Source organism: Rhamphochromis longiceps, linkage group LG8 (assembly GCF_057381845.1).
Source record: "Rhamphochromis longiceps isolate RC_006_pf linkage group LG8, R_longiceps_female_GT1.1, whole genome shotgun sequence".
Classification (NCBI taxonomy): domain Eukaryota; kingdom Metazoa; phylum Chordata; class Actinopteri; order Cichliformes; family Cichlidae; genus Rhamphochromis; species Rhamphochromis longiceps.
In genome coordinates this window covers 8,226,887-8,247,345 of record NC_140564.1, presented here as the reverse complement: position 1 = coordinate 8,247,345, position 20,459 = coordinate 8,226,887, and the positions used below count along the sequence as shown (strand labels likewise).

Here is a 20,459-nt window from a genome sequence, read left to right as displayed (position 1 = left end):
ACCATTGGAAAAATTTAACAGTCTTTGCAAACTTCAAAAAGCAAATGGCCTAGATCTTGGTTCCACTTGCCTCTTACCCGTGACTTCAGTGGAAATTTCAGATTCAGGATATGACACAGACTGATTCATGTCCTACACAGTTCTTACAAGTTCATAGAAATTTCTGTTCAATTTGAACCAAGTATTTGAGTTGATGATTGTAATTTTTATACAGTTGTTGTGATTTTTATTTTAACAATTTTTTTGATTAATTTTTGTTTCCATTACAATATTATACTTTAATGTATAATATTGTAATGGAAACAAAACATTAAAAAATTGCTTTCTTTTTTATTTGGGCTCCTTAAATTTATTTTGGGCTACCAAAAACTGAAGAATGCCTGCCCGAAGGGCTACCAGAGATTTTGAAATTTTGCGAGCCTTGCACGACATTCATTTAAGGTCATCGCGTGTTTTGTGAGCAAATGCTTTTGCATATTCATAGCGTTTCCTCCCTTAAATGAAGTATCTACTTTGCAAGTATTGCAAGTTGCCCTGTTGTCATCCGTTCTCGTAAAGTATAACCAAACTTTTGAGCGTTTGAGCCACCATGTTTCCTGCCAGGTAAATGACGCTCCGCAACGTGGTGACGTCATTCGGGGCGACTGGAATCGATAAGGGAATCGTTTGCAAAAATGGCAAACAATTCCAAGGAATTGAAACAGTGGGAACCGGTTCTCAACAAGAACCGGGTTTCGATACCCATCCCTACTCATAAGCATCACATTATGTTAGCAATTAGTTTTTATATTATATTAAAACTAGATTACACCTGGATGTTATGTATTTAAGTTCATTTGGTTAGGAAAGTCTCAGGGTTGCCTGCCCCTTACTGATTAACCACAACATATAACCACAACCAATTTCCTTTCTCATATAAGTTTTGCAAGACATGTACAATGCAACTGCCTATTGTAATCACAGGGTTCACAACCAATCCTACCTTGTTTCTCTGTGTGCAGATGGATCTACAATGGATTCTAAATAATTAAAATGATTAAAAATCAAGGAAAACACTTTATTTCGAGATCTGTTAGATGAAGACATCTACTGTAGCAGTATACCATAGGTGATAATTTGCAATGCTTCCTGTTTGCAATATCCTTGGGCAAGATACTAACCCCGTGTTTGCCTACTGGTGGTGGTCAGAGGGCCCGGTGGCGCCAGTGTCCGGCAGCCTCGCCTCTGTCAGTGCGCCCCAGGGCAGCTGTGGCTACAATGTAGCTTGCCATCGCCAGTGTGTGAATGTGTGTGTGAATGGGTGAATGACTGAATGTAGTGTGAAGCGCTTTGGGGTCCTTAGGGACTAGAAAAGCGCTATACAAATACAGGCCATTTACCATTTACCATCACTGCCCAAGGCTAACACTGTACTCTGCTAGAATATAAACATAACAACTAATCATAGCATTCATTTCAGAATGCAAGTGTGCATTTTTGAAAACACACCATCTGTGAATTCTTCTTAATTAGCTGCTGTCATATGGCACATGATCAAAAAGAGTCCTGTCCTTGTACACCACTGTACAGGGAAGATCACAAGAGAAACCACTGACTAAAGCACTGTTAGGCTGCAGGATATCAACTGTGAAGCTCTTAAGATAAAGTCACAGCTTTTCTTGAGCCAGAACACAAGGGTTGTGTATTCCTGAATGGATGAAGTGAGCTGCACTTTATCTTAAGGAGCTTGCATTGTCTGCCAACATAAACAACAGTTGGTAGCACTGATCAGGGACACACACCTTGTCAAGTTGTACAACAGAAACCAACACAATAGCATTAGATGAATGTAGTGCGACATCATAGAGGTGCAACGAGCATACAAAAGAAAGAATCGACAAAGCACCAGCATCCATCAAGCAGACAACATAGAAAAACATTAACATATGCTTCTTTACCTTGCGTCTGCCAGTGTTCAGCTTTATGGGTGTAAGGAAGGGGTCGAAGATCATGTGGCTGGTCTCGATGTTCACTGGCGACTGCCTCTTCCCTACTGAGCATAGGTTCCAGGCTGAATTTACCAGCCCCCAGAATGATGGCACTGCAACACAAAATACAAGAGCAGGTGATCATCTGCACTGATGAGATAGCAAGACCTTTGCACAGAGGTCACACAGTAACGGGTAGGGATGGGAATTCAGAATTGATTCTTGTTGAGAACTGGATCCCAGTAGTTCACTTATTTGGAGCTGTTAGTCTGCTTGCCTGTTCATTCCACTTATGTGTTACATTTGCACTTTAATAGTAGTGATGTCTACAGCATGGATATGGACATTTGCTTTTATTTTTATTCTACAAAAGGATGAGAGTGTGATGGTAAAGTGCAAACTGCAGTTGTTTCAGCACAGAAATAACTGCATTATGCTACTAACACAACTTGGGCTCTTTGCAATTGTCTGTACCAATGACTGTATAAAAGACGACGCAACACCGCCTCCTACCATTGTGCAAAAATGAAGCCAAAATATCCCGCTTGTGGAGGCTGCCATCTTGCAAATTTGGAGCCAGAGTTTGCGCAGTAGTGACTTGAGGTGGAGCGACTGTGTAAAACTCCCGCCCACATACCCGCTGGACGTGACCGCAAACACGCCCCTCTACACTTTTTACGAAGCCTGGCAGCTCGAGTTTTTTGCTGGTTTACCGCGACTGACTACTCGTTAAATTAAGGTAAAAACAACCATGTCACTGTTATAAAAAAAGACACACAGCTTATCATCTTATAGTTCTAAAATCACTCTGTTGTTAATTCGTTAGTTAGATTAGCCGCTAGCATATGCACTGTGTTGGAGGCTTGTTGCTAGCTAGTTAGCGATGCTACACACCTGTTAATCTTAATAGTCTTCAACACTTATGTTTTTGTTTTTAATCCATTTTTAGACAGCGATGAGATCAGCTGTACACTCTACAGAGGCCCAGAGTTACTGTTAATATCAAAAATGCTGTCCTTTGAGATTTTAACATAAGACTGTGAGTGTAATGGATCTAAAACTGTTTAAATCTCTACAGCCTGGTAACATGGAAACTTTAAAAACAGCAGCAGAACGTTTCAGTAGTGTAGTCTAATTTGTTCTTTTCATTTAATAATAGAGTCCATATTATATAGCTACATTCACCCTGGAGAGAAACTGGTGAGGGAGACCATCAGAACCAAGCTGGGTTTCCTGGGTCCAGAGGTTTGGAGAAACTTCTTCCCTTTCTTTCATCACAGCTGTCCTGTGCCATAAGTTCTGTTGACCCGCTGTAAGAGGCATCAATTAAGAAACACCAGGAAGACTGAAGCTCATGGCATTGATCAAGCAGGACTCGTGATCTTCACCAGCAGCTCCCTCACAGGGAAATCTTCAGCACTCCTCCGTAGGCCCGCCCCAGGAGATGGATAAACCCAGCATTCCATCAACACTGTGATGAGACCTTTGGTTTGTGTAATGTTATAAATACTCCCCAGAGGCTCCGGACTTTTACGTAAAGATATTATATTCAGTCCTGTAGAAAGTTATATATTTAAAAATATGTGATCCTCTCTGGTTACTCTGGTATGAATAACTCTGAATCACTTTATGGTAAATAACACACTATGTGTAAAAAAACTGTGAAAAAATTCCAGATGACAAGTTTGTAGTTCAACATACAAGTGACGACCTTTGACCTTCATCAGGTTTTATTTAATTCTGTCAGAGAAAATCACATAAGCAGTCAGCCTGCAGCCTCTGTTTGTACTCTTACAATCAGTTATCAGACAATGTGCTTGACATCATTTTATGGAGAAACACAATAGTATAAAAAAACATTTTCCCCAGCAATTAAGTAAAGAACTGCATTACTTAAGAACAGAATAATATGTGTAATACATTACTTTTTTTGAGTACTGGCCCCCAACACTGATTACACCAACCTCCAACAAGCGCAATCATTTGACCACACACCATGTAATTAACTTGCACGAATGTAATGTCTTTATGCTGCTTGGTAACTTTCAAAGCGGAACCAGAGAACCTAATGAGACTCAATAAGGAACTGAATTGGTAAGTGATACCAATAATGGAATCGGAATAACTATGTTCGTATCAACTCCCATTCCTAGTACTGGCCAATGAGTTTGAGCATTTTTTATAACACAGAACTGCCAAACTCACAGTAAGAGAAATTTAATTAGTAAGCTTTAACTGCTGTGTGCTTTTGATATCTGATAGAAAAACCTAAGTGCTGATTGCTTCTAAATTCTAAAGTTTAAATTCAAATTCTAAAATGACGAGCTTTGCAAAGATTTATAATTTTTATTAACACACTTTCTCATATACTTTAATATATATCCACACATAAAAGATAGACATATTATATAGAGAGCATTGAAAATAAAACTACTCAAGTAAAGGTACTTGAAAATTCTACTTAAGTACAGTAGCAAAGTATTTACTTCATTACTTCCCACATCAGGCAAGCACAAGTAACTGAGGTGACTGAGATGAAAAAATGGGATTAAGAACATACAAAGCTAGACTAAAAACCATTTTTAAATTAATAATGGGTCAAATAGCTGTAGTAATGACAGGATTATGCTGTCGGATTCATTCCCATCATCAGGAACAGGGTGATTGAATCCGAACTGAAGCAGCCAAATACAAGGAGGTCTGTAAATGTCTTCAAAAAGGTCTCTGGCTTATGCATCCTCAAGGGTGCATAAACCACGGACTGCTGTGATAGGAATTCTAGTCCTAGTTGATATACAAAGGGAGCCTATTGAAAATCACACTCAACCACCAATCTCTGCAACATACACTCAACAAAAATATAAACGCAACACCTTTGTTACTGCTCCCATTCCCCATGGGATGGACGTAGAGACCTAAAATTCATTCCAGATACACAATATAACCATCCCTCCCAAACAGTGGTCACAAATCAGTCCAAATGTGTGGTAGTGGGCACATCTGCTATATTGAGATAATCCATCCCACCTCACAGGTGTGCCACATCAGGATGCTGATCTGACATCATGAGTAGTGCACAGGTGTACCTCAGACTGCCCACAACAAAAGGCCACCCTGGAATGTGCAGTTTTTTGCGCTATTGGGGGTCTGGGGACCCAGAACCGGTCAGTATCTGGTGTGACCACCATTTGCCTCATGCAGTGCAACACATCGTCGCATGGAGTCTATCAGATTGTCAATTGTGGCCTGTGGAATGTTGGTCCACTCCACTTCAATGGCTGTGCGAGGTTGTTGGATATTCGTGGGAACTGGTACACGCTGTCGTATACGCCGGTCAAGCACATCCCGAACATGCTCAATGGGTGACATGTCCGGTGAGTATGCTGGCCATGCAAGAACTGGGACATTCTCAGCTGCCATCTGCCCTGAACAATGTGAACCATGATTCATCCGTGAAGCGCACACCTCTCCAACGTGCCAGACACCATCGAATGTGAGCATTTGCCCACACAAGTCTGTTACGGCGACGAGCTGGAGTCAGGTCAAGACCCCGATGAGGACGACGGGCATGCAGTTGAGCATCCCTGAGACAGTTTCTGACAGTTTGTGCAGAAATTGTTTGGTTGTGCAAACCAATTGTTCCAGCAGCTGTCTGGGTGGCTGGTCTCAGACGATCTTGGAGGTGAACCTGCTGGATGTGGAGGTCCTGGGCTGGTGTGGTTACACGAAGTCTGCGGTTGTGAGGCCGGTTGGATGTGCTGCCATATTCTCTGAAACGCCTGTGGAGACGGCTTATGGTTGAGAAATGAACATTCAATGCACGGGCGACAGATCTGGTTGACATTCCTGCTGTCAGCATGCCAATTGCACGCTCCCTCATTGCTTGTGGCATCTGTGGCATTTTGCTGTGAGACAAAACTGCACATTCCAGGGTGGCCTTTTGTTGTGGGCAGTCTGAGGTACACCTGTGCACTACTCATGATGTCAGATCAGCATCCTGATGTGGCACACCTGTGAGGTGGGATGGATTATCTCAATATAGCAGATGTGCCCACTACCACACATTTGGACTGATTTGTGACCACTGTTTGGGAGGGATGGTTATATTGTGTATCTGGAATGAATTTTAGGTCTCTACGTCCATCCCATGGGGAATGGGAGCAGTAACAAAGGTGTTGCGTTTATATTTTTGTTGAGTGTAAATAAAGGATGCAACGTGCTACCACCTAGTGAGTAAGGACAAAGTAAAGGTTAGAGTAATGCGCAACACTATACTTGGGGTCAAGTTTAGTGGCATAGTGTATCTACACAGGATTTATATCCACTAGTTTATTCTGGTGTGGTTTAGTTTCATTCATATTTTTCCAGAGTGCTTAGAGTATGCTGTGACTTCTGCCTGTAGCCCAGTCAGCACCACACTGTTATCATATAGCCAGTCAGGAACTGAGTCTGGATGTTGTTTCAAAGTGATCTTAAGCATAACTGTAGCCATACTGATCAATGAACATTTAATTTCCAAAAAATATAAAATAATATATAATTCAATTGCATAAGTACATATGTTTTGAATGAAACTTAACTAGAACCTGATAACATTATGTGTTCAATTAATGTAATCTATCTGTTTATTGAATTGAGCATGGTGTAATTGAAGGGCAGATTTTCAGCAACAGAAACATTGACTGTTTAGGAATTACAGCCGGTTTTATACATTTTTCCACAATAAGACAAACAGAACGAGCCCACTGGTTATATTTACATGACAGTCCCTTTTACAACAACACTTACGATCATAACAGGATAAGAATAAAGGGGACATTCTTACAGAGCCATAATCTCAACATATAGTGAAGGTGTGGGTGGATGGATGAGGAGCCTCTACTGTGAATGTAAGTAAGAAAGAAGTATAATTGATTGGGAGCTCTGCTTCTCAAAAATTCAAGGACCTAACAAACAGCATACTTACTATACCAGTGTCTGCTGAGCCAGCCTTGGGACCTTATCTTCAAATAGGTTAAATAACATCCTATTTATAAGAGTATATTTAATACCTAAGTTCAAGCAAAGATTGGACCAAAATAAATTGTGCTGAATATGAGTAATATGTTTCAGATTGCTTAAAATCACTTGAGTGATCATTCTGGGTTAATGATATTCCAGACTACTTTATTTTTTTGTTCATGTTGTAGAAATTTTAAATCTCATTAGCATTGTTGTACTGTTCAACACTACAATTAAAATGTAGTCAGATTAGAAAGAAGAATCTCAAGCCTTTCTGTTGAATATGGAGAAAGGGGAGTTTAAAGACTTTTAGAGCACCAGCAAATCCCTTCGCATTAGGTAAACATTAATGGTCCCATATTGTACCACTTTAAGACATATTAATGTTAATGTCACATGTCCCCAGAATATTTATTCCAAGTTTTAAATCGAACAGGAATGGGACACTCTGCGCCTTCCGACCTTCTCTCTAAGTCATAATTTATTTTTACATGCATCTGAATTCTCAGCACAGTCATTTGTCTGACAAATTTACATACACATTACAATCTCACAGTTAAAAAATCCAATTATACTATCAAAGCCAACAATTACATGAATTATATTAGTCATCAACTCAATTGTCCTATTCCTGTGGAGACATCACAAAGTAATTTCCAGTGTTTTCAGCTATTCAAGCGATCGGAAAACGTAAAGGTGTTAGTTTGATAAATTTAACATATGTCACATATGACATATATAACATATGCTGTACTTGCTGCCACATACCTTTTTCGATATGTTACCGGAGCTGCTACATTTTTGTTTTAGGAACCAAGCAAGCAAAAAAAGATGAAAGAACACAGGGTGTATGACTAGAATATATAACAACTTTTAGTTTGATTCAGAATAGGCATATACCAAAGTGAGACAAACAAACTTACTGGTTGTGTGCTCTGCAGGGTAAAATTACAGTTTTCTTTTTCAGTGGCATGTGGTCATTTTAATGAGCAGAACAACTTAGTTCCTATTTAGAAAAAGCTGTCTTACCTTACCAAAATGCCCAACATGCCCCAAAATACCCCAGTGGACCATTACGGCTTTTACTATACAGGGCAACTTGATTGTCATTGTTTATTTGATCTTTATTTTATTTTTATTCATTTTTTTCACTTTTAACTTGTTACAATTAGAACAGACAAGACCTACTACAGAACAATATGATTAACTTCCCAGACTGGAGTTGTAAAGTAATTGAATACTATGAACATATATTCGAAGGAACAGACTTTATTTCGTGTGACAGATCAGTTATACAGTATGGGATTAACAAGAAGAGGTTTTTAGAATACCAACACCTGAATGGGGCTCTGGTGGCCCTTGGGAGGTGTTTTTCTGGCAGCTACGTGTGGCGGGGCTGGAGGAAAGTCTGAGCTGGTAGTCTGGAGGGGCCCGCGGCTTCTGCCTTTGGTGAATTACGGGGAATGGGGGGTGCCTATTGGCAAACCTTTCCTCCCCATCCATAATTGCCTCTCTTGCTCCATCACACCACCACACATGAGGGACCTTAAGTTACAGGTAAGTCTCTGAGGTAGAGGGGAAGCATTCCTCCTCTGTCCCCTCCTGGCCACCTGTGCCTCAATTTTATTCCACAACTTAGACACTTGCATTACTTGAACTCTCTTGTGACACATACATATAGGGCCTCGGGGGTGGGCACACTAAAAGACTTCCAGACGGTCTGTTTATTCAGCCCCACCTCTGGTGCCGGTGCCCACCTCTGTATTTCAAATACAGCAGAAATCAAGGGTCCGTGCTGATACCAGCTGGCACCATGCCCCTCCTGTGTTTAAATACACTTTAGAACAGCACGGCATCAACACAAGATATGAGCGGGCAGAGTGAGGTATGGGGTCTTTACACACACCCTCTGATCGCCATCTGGGACGGGGGGCCGGGAGGAGGAGCTGGCCATCTGGTTGAGGTCTGGGCCGGTGGGTTTCCCTGCTGCTGCAGGACCGGGGGTAGTCTGCTTTTGTCCACAAAGTGTGCATTAGGATTGGAATGCATGACCTCACACATGTTTGTGTTTATGTGTGACATTTGGTCTTAGACTCCACCTCTCTTGGAATATCTCAGCCAGGCGTTTGGGGGCCTGAGATGGCTGTGGATGGCAGTGGCTGATGCCCCCATCCTACTGGTGTGTTGGTGGTTCTCTGTGTCCAGGTCTGGGTGCTCAGGTATGCACTGGTTCAGCCCTGGCGGTTGAGTGGCGCGACTGCCCCTGCAGTGGTCCTGCTTGGGCTCTCGTGTTCTGGGGGGCCTCTAGATGTCTGGGGCCTGGATCTCCACCATGACTGTGTCATGTCTTGGGAGGCAGGGCTATGGCTCCTCACACCTACCTACTATTAGACAGTTACATGGAGAAACCTTATCACCTTATACAAACACAAGTGTTCACACAGGTGGTACAAATCATCCTGAGATGAATTGTAGCCTGTTGGCTACAATAGTGGTGAAAATTAGGCGGATCTAGTCCTTTATCCTTTGTAGCGTTTTAAGCTAATAAGTGGGATTTAGGAAGGAATTTTGAAATAAACGATTCCAGAGATCTAAACCAGTCTGATGACGGTTTACTTGGGATCATTGAAAATAAATAAATAATAAGACCAAATAATAAATAATATTATTATAATAAATAATAAGACGATCATTTGTATTAAAGTGACTCTTCCCATGAGTGATATGGGTAGAGGTTTCCATCTAGCCAGATTGTCTTCTACTTTCTTTAAAAGTGGGATGTGATTTTAATTTTGTTAAATCTGCAAGCTTAGGAGAGGCATTAATACCTAAATATTTAATATTTCCCGATTGCAGTGGGGTAGAAGAATAATTATGGAAGTAGCAATTAATTGGAAGAACTCCAGATTTTAACCAGCTTATCGAATAATCTGAAACTCTTGAAAAAGAGTTTATTAATGTAATTACCTCAGAGAGTGTGGTTTGTGAGTGCTGGACAAAAAGTAACACATCATCTGCATAAAGACCGATCTTATGTTCTACACTCTTGCATTTTATGCTCTTAATCGCTATAGCCTGTGAATTCCTGCTGCTAGTGGTTTGATAAAAAGGGGAGAGTGGGCATCCCTGTCTGGTGCCCCTCTGGAGACATAAGCTGGAGGATGTTTGGTCATTTGTTCTGACACGAGCTGTTGGGGAATTATATAATATTTTTAACCAGTTTATGAAAGAGTTTCCAAGACCAATTTGTGTAAAGTTGCAAATTAAAAATTTCCAGTTAACTCTATCAAAGGCTTTTTCTGCAGCTAGAGACAATATTGTGGTTTCAATGTTTTTACAAAATGGATAGTCTACCAAATTAAGTAATCCACATGTATTTGTTGATGGGTGCCTACATTTAATGAAACCAGTTTGGTCAGGATGTGTTATATGGGGGGTTATCTTCTCTACTGTCTTTGGCAAGCTTTGCATGTTATTTTAAGGCCCACATTAATAAGGGATATTGGACAATAGCTGGTGTGAAATATAGGGTCTTTGTCTGGTTTTAGCAGGAGACTAATGTTGGCAGAACTCATACTTGGTGGTAGTCTGCCATTTTCCTTGAGTTCCTGCAGCAATCTGTGGAATTGTCCAGAATTCTTTGTAGAATTCTGCTAGAAATCCATCTGGATCTGGAGCCTTATTATTGGGCATTTTCAGGGCATCCTCGAGTTAATCTAATGTCAGTGTAACATATTTGTTAAATACTTCTGAATTTCACACAAAACACCTTTTTTTTAAATTAAATATTTCATTTTGCATTTAATCTCCTGCCTGTGTAATCTGAGTCTGTGTGTGTTCATGTGTGTGTGCGCGCTGTAGGACGCTTTCAGGTTTAGTGTCCAAAATCTTCAGGTTGTCCAACAAAATGCTCCAGCTCTGACCTCAGCAGAATCCTACAGGTCGTCAGAAGTCAAGGTTACCTTGCTTCACCATGGTCACTAGGAAACCGCTGCGGAGAACAGGGCTGCTTCCCTTCTTCACCTTGTTCAGCAGCTGCAACTGGTTCGCCGTGATGTATTGCCATCACTTAGCTTGCATGAGCTGGATCCAACCATCTCTACTGTCCTGCCACTTGTAGCCCACAGGAGGCGCCCTTCCAGACGTGAGAGACATGATATGGATTCCAGGGCACTAGCCCTATTGAAACACTGGGAGAAGCTCAAGGTTCGGGATGGGATTCTCTACAGGGAGACAAGAGACCCTGTGAACAAAACAAAGAGACTCCAGTTGGTGTTGCCAGCGAATTTACAGGCTCAGGCCTTGGAAGGTGTCCATGATTTGGCAGAGCACCAGGGTCAAGCTTGGACCCTCCATTTAGCAAGACAACGTTTTTTCTGGCCCAACATGGAGAGGGATGTGAAGGAGCATGTTCGGTGCTGTGGGAGGTACATACTCGCCAAGACTCCAGAGCCTGCAGCACGAGCCCCATTAGAGAGCATTAAGACCTCTGCTCCCATGGAGCTCGTCTGCATCGACTTCTGGTCAGCAGAGGACAGAAAGAAGCGCTCTGTTGATGTGCTTGTGGTGACTGACCACTTCACGAAGATGGCCTTTGCTTTCCCATGGAAGAATCAGACTGCAAAGCAGGTTGCCAGAAAGTTGTGGGACTTTGTTTTTTGTGTCTATGATTTCCCTGAGCGTATTCACTCAGACCAAGGTCCCAGCTTTGAGAGTGAGCTGTTGTCTGAGCTTCTGCAGATTTCTGGCGTTGCCAAGTCCCACACTACTGCTTATCACCCTATGGGCAATGGTGGCACAGAGCGGTTTAACCGCACACTTGGCAATATGTTACGAGCTCTCCCTCTCAGAGCCAAACAGGAATGGCCACAGCAGGGTTTATACGGTTGTGGAGAAGCATTCCAGGACCTGCATCTACAAGATCAGTGACTCTTCAGGCCAGAGTAAGGTCGTACACAGAAACTTTCTGTTGGACGTGAGTTTCCTTCCTGTTCAGGATTCATTGGGAAGTCAGTCCCTGGACGGTTTCTCCAGTGAGGGGGATCTCAGTGTCCTTCTGCTCAGACCCAGCACTTTGTTCTTCCTTCTCCGTTTGACTGTTCCACTACCTCTGATGTGATACGGTCTGGCGCAGTTTCTCCTCCAGCTGCCTGTCATGGGGACACTGTCGTTCCACGGACTGTTCCTGTTTTTGACTCAGACATGAATCAGATCTCTGGTCAGCCATCCAACTTGCCAAGACATGACCCTGACCATGCTACTGTTCGAGGCATAGTGGGTACCAGAGCAGGTCGGGTGGTCAAGTCAGTCAACAGGCTGATAGAGAACATGGTCCAGAAACCTACCGTCTGGGACTTGATACCACCACAGAAGGCTTGGTCTCTGGCATAGACCGTTTCCCAGTCACCCCATTGTATATTATGAATGTGTATTTACTTGGGGCATCATGACGCCCGTCCAGTGTGTCTTTGGGGGATCACGTTTGATGAGGTGTAGGCTGCACCTTTGTGTTCTAAAAGGGTTGGAGGCCTGAAGAACCTATCCAACTTCTTTTAATTTGTTTACAGATAATTTTTTAACTGAACTATGGGATAAGATCCTCGGGTTGCCTGGTCCGGAGGTGATGGCAGTTCAGCATCGATGTGCCTCTTGGTATTGCAGTACCGTTCATATGTGTAGTGATTTTGGTGAAATTGAGGGGGGGGGGGAGGGGGGGGGGGGGGGGGGGGATCTAACATATTTGTTAAAAACTTGTGAATTTTACCCATATTTAAATGAAATATTTCATTTTGCATTTTAATCTTCTGCCTGTGTAATCTGAGTCTGTGTGTGTTCGTGTGTGTGCAATGCGTGTGACGTAGGCGAGTGCATGTGTGCCCCGGTCACAGCTCCTTTCAATATGGCCGGAGGTAAGTCACCGCCATGCTGCTCTCAGCTAATTAAAGTGTGTTAAGACCACAAGCTGCAATGCGAATATAGCTGAACCGCCGAGTTTTTGTCTGTTACTGAGAGACTCGTTCGGTGTAAGTTTTGTGGAGGGCGGAGTTTGCTAATTTAAGTTTTTAATGAGCTTTAGCCGAGAACACAGCAGTAATGTTAGCATGCTGAGTTACCCTGGTCGCTAGCGGCAGGTGAAAGGAATCGCTGCAGTATTTTTTTTAACAGCATGCACTGTTTTCCTTCGTCAGGAGAGGTATCCTGGCAGGCGCATGACACACACAGATCAGACCTGTATTCCTGTGTTGCAGGTAAGGAGATGTTTTCTATGTTTTGGGGATGCGGTCCTTCATTCATTGTTTTTCTGGTACAGTGTTATATTGCCTGTTGGATGGTGTTTAATAATATGATTGTACTTAAGTATAAGATTTGAACTATAAGCACCAAAATATTGGGTCCTGGTTATTAAATTGTATTTGTCTGATTGTTTATTTGTTTTTGAATTATTTCATTTGAGAGTTTAAGTTAATATTTTAAAACAAATTGTTGTATTTGATTTATTATATTATTGTAGCGTTAATAAAGCTGCAGGCACAGCTCCTTTAAACATGGCCGGAGGAGAGGTGTCCTGGCAGGCGCACAAGACCTGTATTCCTGTGTTGCAGATGTGCAGTAAAGAACCCAAAAACCCAGTGGTGTCTCCTGCCTCTTGCTTACCAGAACACAACGCACTGACAGGCGTAACTTACAGACGGGTTACATCAGTGTTGAATCCAGTGCCATTGCTTGACTGTCTGGTAATTTCAGAATGGTTATGTTGTCAAGAAATTTATCAATTTTGTTTGTTTGATGGGTTTATCTGTGGTGAATATAAAGTTTTATAAAAGTCCATAAAAGTGTTGTTTATTCTTTCAGGTTCATATACTGTGTGTTCAAAATAAGTCATTAATGGCACATATATTTATTTTTTCTTCCTTTATTTTTAACTGGTTAACTACAAATAGACTAGATTTGTTACCATGTTCAAAATTTTGTAGGGGGAAGGGAGGTCTTTGTACTAAAAATTATTTTTTTAAATAAATTTACTTTTACAATTACAATTTTACAAGTGCAAAAACGCATCTATACATAGATTTTTGCTCAAGATATACTTATCGAATCTCATCATGAATCAGAATTATTAATAAGTTTTAGGAGGGTCAGAGTTTTACCGATGCTGTACCGATGGTTACACTTTAGAAATAGATTTATACCATATTTCTGAATCTATGCCTCGCCACAATAATATGGCAGATGTGCACAGATATTCAGTATGGATTTTTATAAGTATGTGTGCGCCTTGCTATACTATTTAAAACTTAGTTAGCCAAAAATGAATGCTTTGTAATGCTTCTGAAAAACAAAACAAAACAAAAAAAGGTTCAACAAATTGTGATCCAGTCTGAGTGAATGTGAAATTTTATTTTTTGATTTCCATATTAACCTTTTAACAAAATGGTGTTGGGATTTTTAAAATTAAAAAAATGGTTGGAAGGTCCAAGCCTAGGTGAAAATGAATGCTGAAGTTGAATGCAATTGGGATTGCTCACTAGACCGTCTGTTGTTTTGCAGTGTAGGAGGTGTCCCAGGCCTCCACAGGATTTCCCCCTTTTGAATTACTGTTTGGCAGGAAGCCAAAGTGGTTGTTGGACCTAATTAAAGAAAAAACTGAGTGGAAGATCCAAGTGTAGCTAAGAATGAAATTCAATACGTTCTGGACCTAAGAGCAAAGCTACATACAGTGGGGAGGTTGTCATGGGAGAATTTGTTCCAGGCCCAGGAACGTCAGCAGTGCCTGTACAACAGAAGGGCTAGGTTAAGACAATCTTCACTTCGACCACCTTGTTAGTATACATCACCCGAAAACTGTTGGAGCAAGAGACCAGGTATAATCTAGCAGAGGAGTACCTGGCTATACGGTGGGTGGTCATTTCTCTTCATTATTACCTTCTGGGATGCCCATTCACCCCCCATTCCGATCATACCCCACTGTAGTGGTTCCATCACATGAAGTATGCCAAATGCCGAAATCGCTTGTTAATATCTGGCTCTCCAGCCTTTAACTTTTTAATTAAAAGAAAATAATTTAAAATTTAAAATACATTCTGCTTAAATGCATTTAGAAACAGAATTTACAGCTTTTGAACACAAGATTTAGAGCTTGTTGTGTGAACACCTGAAGGCATTGTGATTACAGTGGGTGTTCATGTGTGTCTGGCTGTCGAGGGAAATGGTCAGTGACAGCGGGTCGTGTTTGTGCTTGTCCTGTGATGCTGGGATAATCCTGCTGGCCCAGCAGTGTGCGAGTGCCTCATTAGCACTGCCCAGTCAACAGAACAATAAACATGCCAGTCAAGATAATGCCTCCTGTCATATTGTTAATGGTTTGGGATATACAAGCTGGCGGCCAGGAGAGGCTTTCACTCTCAGGGGTGGAATAACATAAAATATAAGGGTAAACTGAAGCTAGGCGATGGATGAAACAGTGGAAGAGGATGTGGACTACTCAGTGGACTACTCAAAGTAAAGAAGAGACATTAGAGAGTACTGGTTAGGAAGTGTCACCTAAAAGTTCAGAAAAAAAGGCTGTCTAAACAGATTTATGAGTAAGTCAATGGGGATGATTCCTCTAAGTACAGACAGAGATGCCAGATTGTCACAGTGGTTAAAAAAATTCTGTGAAATCAAGCCTTTCGTCCTTTCAAATAAATTAACATTCTAACAATATGTGACACATTAATAAGTGAAAAATGGAAATTTCCAGTAGGTGTAAATGTCTTTCCAGTGTATTAACCCCTTCCACTGTAAGCACAGGGACTAGCTGCATGCTTTATATGCAGACAGGAGTGCAGATGTGGGAAGTACACATACTTAATAATTGTAGAATTTTCAAGTATCTGTACTTGAGAACATTTTTTCTGACAACGTTTTACTTTTACATAAATTCGGCACAACGCTGGAATGAGCGCAGATGTCCAGGAAGATCTCCAGGGAAGTTGCAGTTGCAGTATTTCAGCATTTAGCTAGCCATACAAAAAGGAGCAAACTTAAATCATTGTATCAAAAAACTTACCAGTCTGTCTCAGCTACCGCAGTGAACCCAATCAGATAATTTAGTGACCTGTTAACTTATTAGCTGTTAGGTAACTGTGTCACTGAGTGAGAACTGCCTTGCTGACATTTCACTAAAATCACTTGAAAAAGAGAAATCTATAGAAAATTTGACTACTTATTGTGATACAAACAATGTTTTAAGCTGTCAACAATCATGAATGGTTTTGCAGACCGTGTAGCAGTTGTTACTTGGCTTTCAGTGAGCCTTCAATCCTGCCCACTCACACTCACATGCTCTAGAGTCAACAAGTCAACAAAACATAAGATCTTTTGATGTTTCACAAGGTAGTGAGTCAGCTACATGACAAAACTATAGATAGCCAGACTTGATTGCTTATCTGTTGATCCATCACATAACCATAATGGGAAATCCAACATGCCTACCTTTATCACCTGTTATTTGTCATTTTGTTCTTAAATTAGTATTTCTAATTTAAAAGAGCGCCACCGGTTGCTACTAAAAATGTCTTTAGCCCATGGGTCTGGTATTTGAGTATTCGATTTTCTTTTGCAAATTTTTCAGAAAATATATAAATGTTCAAAGACAAACAACTTAATTCAGTAAAACAAAAAGACAACAACATTGAAAATTGTAAATGAAGTGAACGCAGTATATAAGCAACTTATCTTTATCTGAGTTTTAGCGTTATCCCTCCTGATCCACAGAGAGACTCAATTAGTTTCAATATTCATTTTTGGCATTTGAGGGCAAATCTTGCCACCTGCCACACTGATAAACACCTTGCAACTCAAGGAAATCATGCCTTTATCCTCAGAGGATGGTTTATACTCACTAATCTAGCCACAGTGGTGAGTAAAAAAAAATCAGGAACAAGTAGAGTAACAAATTCAGTAATAACTTCCTAAAGGTAAAAATATCTACAGCTCAGAGAATACAGTTCTAGGGATAATTTGTTTTTGTCATAGCAGATAGCTATGCTGGGGAGGTGACTGTATTAAAAAAGAGTGGATGTCTTAAAGAAAATGTAAATATAATGACTTCAAGGTGTAATGATGACAACCCAGCAATAAGGCTGTATCTTACACAACAGAACTGAGTGAAGCAACCTCTTTGTATGTGGCAGAATGAATCTGAGCTTGAGCGTTTCTTCCAGTTTCCCACACCTTTGTATTGCCATTTTAATCAACAGAGTGCCTGGGCCACCTCAACACTTTATATTATTGCATTTTTGTTACTGTTCACCAGACTACACAGAGAACATGTCCAAGCAAGTATGTATGTGGTTATATGTGGTTTTAAATCCTTGGGAAAATGTGCAGAGGCAATCTCTACCTCACTCTCTCGGGTCATCTGATTCTCAGTCTAGGAAACACTTCAACCATGAGTCTATCCAGATGAATGAAGAAGATGATTAAAACTAGCCGTGGCCCTGTATCTAATCCTTAGGGGTCAAAATGTAGCATCTCTTGAAGCAAATGAGAGAAGCAGGGTGCAAAACCAGAGTTTTCAACAGTGTTTGCTTTGTCTGTCAAAACACATAGATTCTCATCAAGCTAGATAAAAATTCAATTCCATTCAATCAATACATTTTCAAAATGTGGCACTTGACTTAAAGACCTGTTTGATGCTAATGCTCTCTTTTAACCCTTTTTCAGTCATCAGCTATGAATTTCTAAAACAACCTTTTAGCTGAAAATAAAAGACAGAAAATTTCCAGTGCTAATCGCTTGGCCAAGCTCCTGAAAAGGTCCCGTAATAGAAATTGTGTCTTTCATGTGTCCATAAAGGGGACTTCAGTCCCACCAAACAATTAAAGTCCATACTGTATACATCTTCTACAAAGGCTTATTTCAGATGAGAAATATTAATAATTGCTTCTTAGACTCTGTCTGCCACTATGTGGGTTGTTTTAAGCATAATGGTACCTGAGTGACAGTATCAACGCTGCTCTTCCCTCATTCTCCTTCCCACACCCACTCATATACACATACACACTGTTCGTGCTAATGAAGCGACAGAGTATTAGAGCTGAAAGCCTTGGCTGCTTGCTGTTGTTGGCAGTATTAAAAAGCTTTTCTCTCCCTCTGGTAAACAGTCACACACTCACTTACAGGAGGATTGTGGGTGAGCAACCTACAGGTAATAATAATGTGATTTGTTCAAGATCCTTGTAAAAAAATGTCTGAAAGAAGATCAAAAGTCAGTGGCAGCTCCAAGAAATATAACTGATTTGGACTCTTGCTAAATCATGTTTCAGCACTAGACATTTGCAGCAATCAGGGGTTTAGGATGTGCTTGCTTACTAAATTACTTTTTAGTTTATTCAGGGTTTCAGCACTGACTTATTGAAGGATTTTGTATTCCAAACGCACCCTGTGGTCAGTCTGAATGACGTTTAACAATGTAAATATATCAATGTCTGTCTTTTCAATATTTTTTTTCCATTTAATGAGTTTCCTGTTGTACAAATTTACAAAACTTCAAATTACACTATTAACTCCAGACAAATAGACAAGTAATTCTAAACATTACTGGCTCGATTTTACTGTTTAAGAGCTATTTTTGTAAGAATTTCCTGAGAAACAAAGGATAGAAAAAAACTGCATCACTGGCCATTAGTATAAGTGAAAGCGAATGGATTTGTTGGTGCCTTTAATACAATGACATTTGATTGTGTTGGGTTTTTTTATGAGAGAAGAAAAATATGCTTGAATTATTTTTTATTTATTTTAAATTATAAGTTTTCACAATTTATTATCAAATGATTAGAATTTCAAATTTGTTTTACATGGCACCATGGACCTCCATCTCTCTGGATCAGAGACAAAGTTTTTATGTTTCACATAAGTCTCACCACTGTTAGATTCTGGAGGAGTATCATCTAAAGAGTTTTGAAAAGGTTTAATTATTTTCCAATTTGTGTTTTAGTCTGCTTTTGGACAGTCAGCATTGTCTGTGAAAGCCTGAACTCAACAGAATGCCCTGCCTGATATCATTGAAAGCTGCAATCTGTGTCACCAGCCTTAAAAACAAACTAAAAAAATCTTTTGTTACGTTCCCCTGGGGGGGGGGGGGGGGGGGGGGGGGGGGGGGTCTAGGCGGTGAGGGGGACGTAACAAAAGTGACCGGGTCAGAAAAAGGAGTCAAGGAGGCGAAACAGTTAAATAAAACAGTTTTATTGAAGTAATTCAACTAAAAGAGACGGACAAGCCGCTATCACCACAAACAAAACACAAACAAAACTCAGGCGTTGGTCAAATAAAGCAAAAAGTCAAAAGGAAAGCGCAGCTCACTAGCTGGAAACCACACTACACAGCTCACTAGCTGGAAACACCGCAAAAACACTCGGCTCACTAGCTGTACCCACACAAAATGGCACTCTGGCCCAGAGCTCACCCTTCTCTGGGCTTAAATACCTTTAATTGCTGATGGGAGTCAGCTGTACAGGAGGGAAAGGTGGCACCTCAGGCAGAGGAGGTAGTGGGACACGCCCACACAGGCACCCTCAGGAGAGAGAGAGAGGCCCTGCTAGGGCTGTAACACTTTTGACAGACACACAAATCTGTAAAAAAAAAAATTCTTGTTTAGTCTATGTGGGGTGAATGTGCAAATTAATATGTTGTGCATAACTCCATTTTTTGTGATATTTGATTGTTGCGAAGTTGCACTTGTAATCTGACAAAAAAAACTGCAGCTCCAAATGAATTCTAATCTGACTGGTACTTTTTTAAAGAGCATCAGTTAAGATTATAATTAAATATGGGTATGAGACAATAAAGCTCATGTCTGAATTATGACAGTGATACTAAGGTGAGTTGTTGACGATATGCTGAATTCTTTTATTGGTAGGTACTGCTGTTTTTGCCACTGTTAGTGGTGTTACTTAAACTTTCTTTGAAGTTGACCCAACACTGTCAAATAAACGGTCAAAATTGCAGATAGTTTAAGCCTATATTTGAATTATGTTTTATATTTATACTTTGCTTGGGCTTTAAAAACAGATGCTGCAGATGAAAAAAAATACATAAAAGCAACTTTTAAACATTATAATCTACCACATTGTAAAGATAAATTTTTGGGTGTAGCAGTCCTAATTCTGGTAATTGACACAGTTGGCATTTTTACCAGCTTCATTTCCTGTTTTCAAATAGACTAAGCTTTTTTTAAACTACTACCTGTTATCCAGACTTATTGACCAAAGCACTTAAATTGCTTATACAGTCATTCAGCAAGTTTAATACTAAACCACTACACAGTGCTTTTCCTATCATACTGCTTATTTTTCTGCAGCATCTGTGTTGGTTTCATTCTGCATTATTTGTTTAACCTCTGAAGATTTTTTCTGACATTCGATTTTTATCTTGGTAAAATCATTCAATCTGCTGCCACTAATCTTATTCATAACAGTGATTGGCCGTATGCTACCAGTGCCACCATGT

General features: G+C 40.5%; 1 protein-coding gene across 3 annotated transcripts in view; it reads right to left on the bottom strand.

Moving 5' to 3' along the window:
* The window catches only part of ca10a (carbonic anhydrase 10 (inactive)a), a 321,179-nt gene that overhangs the window by 183,864 nt on the left and 116,856 nt on the right, over positions 1-20,459 (bottom strand). For 2 of the 3 annotated variants that reach the window (XM_085415625.1, XM_085415626.1), the window contains exon 3: positions 1,938-2,080. In XM_085415625.1, the coding sequence (XP_085271751.1) occupies positions 1,938-2,080 (143 nt within the window). Of the gene's footprint in view, positions 1-1,937; positions 2,081-20,459 lie in introns of those variants that run through there. The other variant, XM_085415624.1, reaches the window with a different exon arrangement.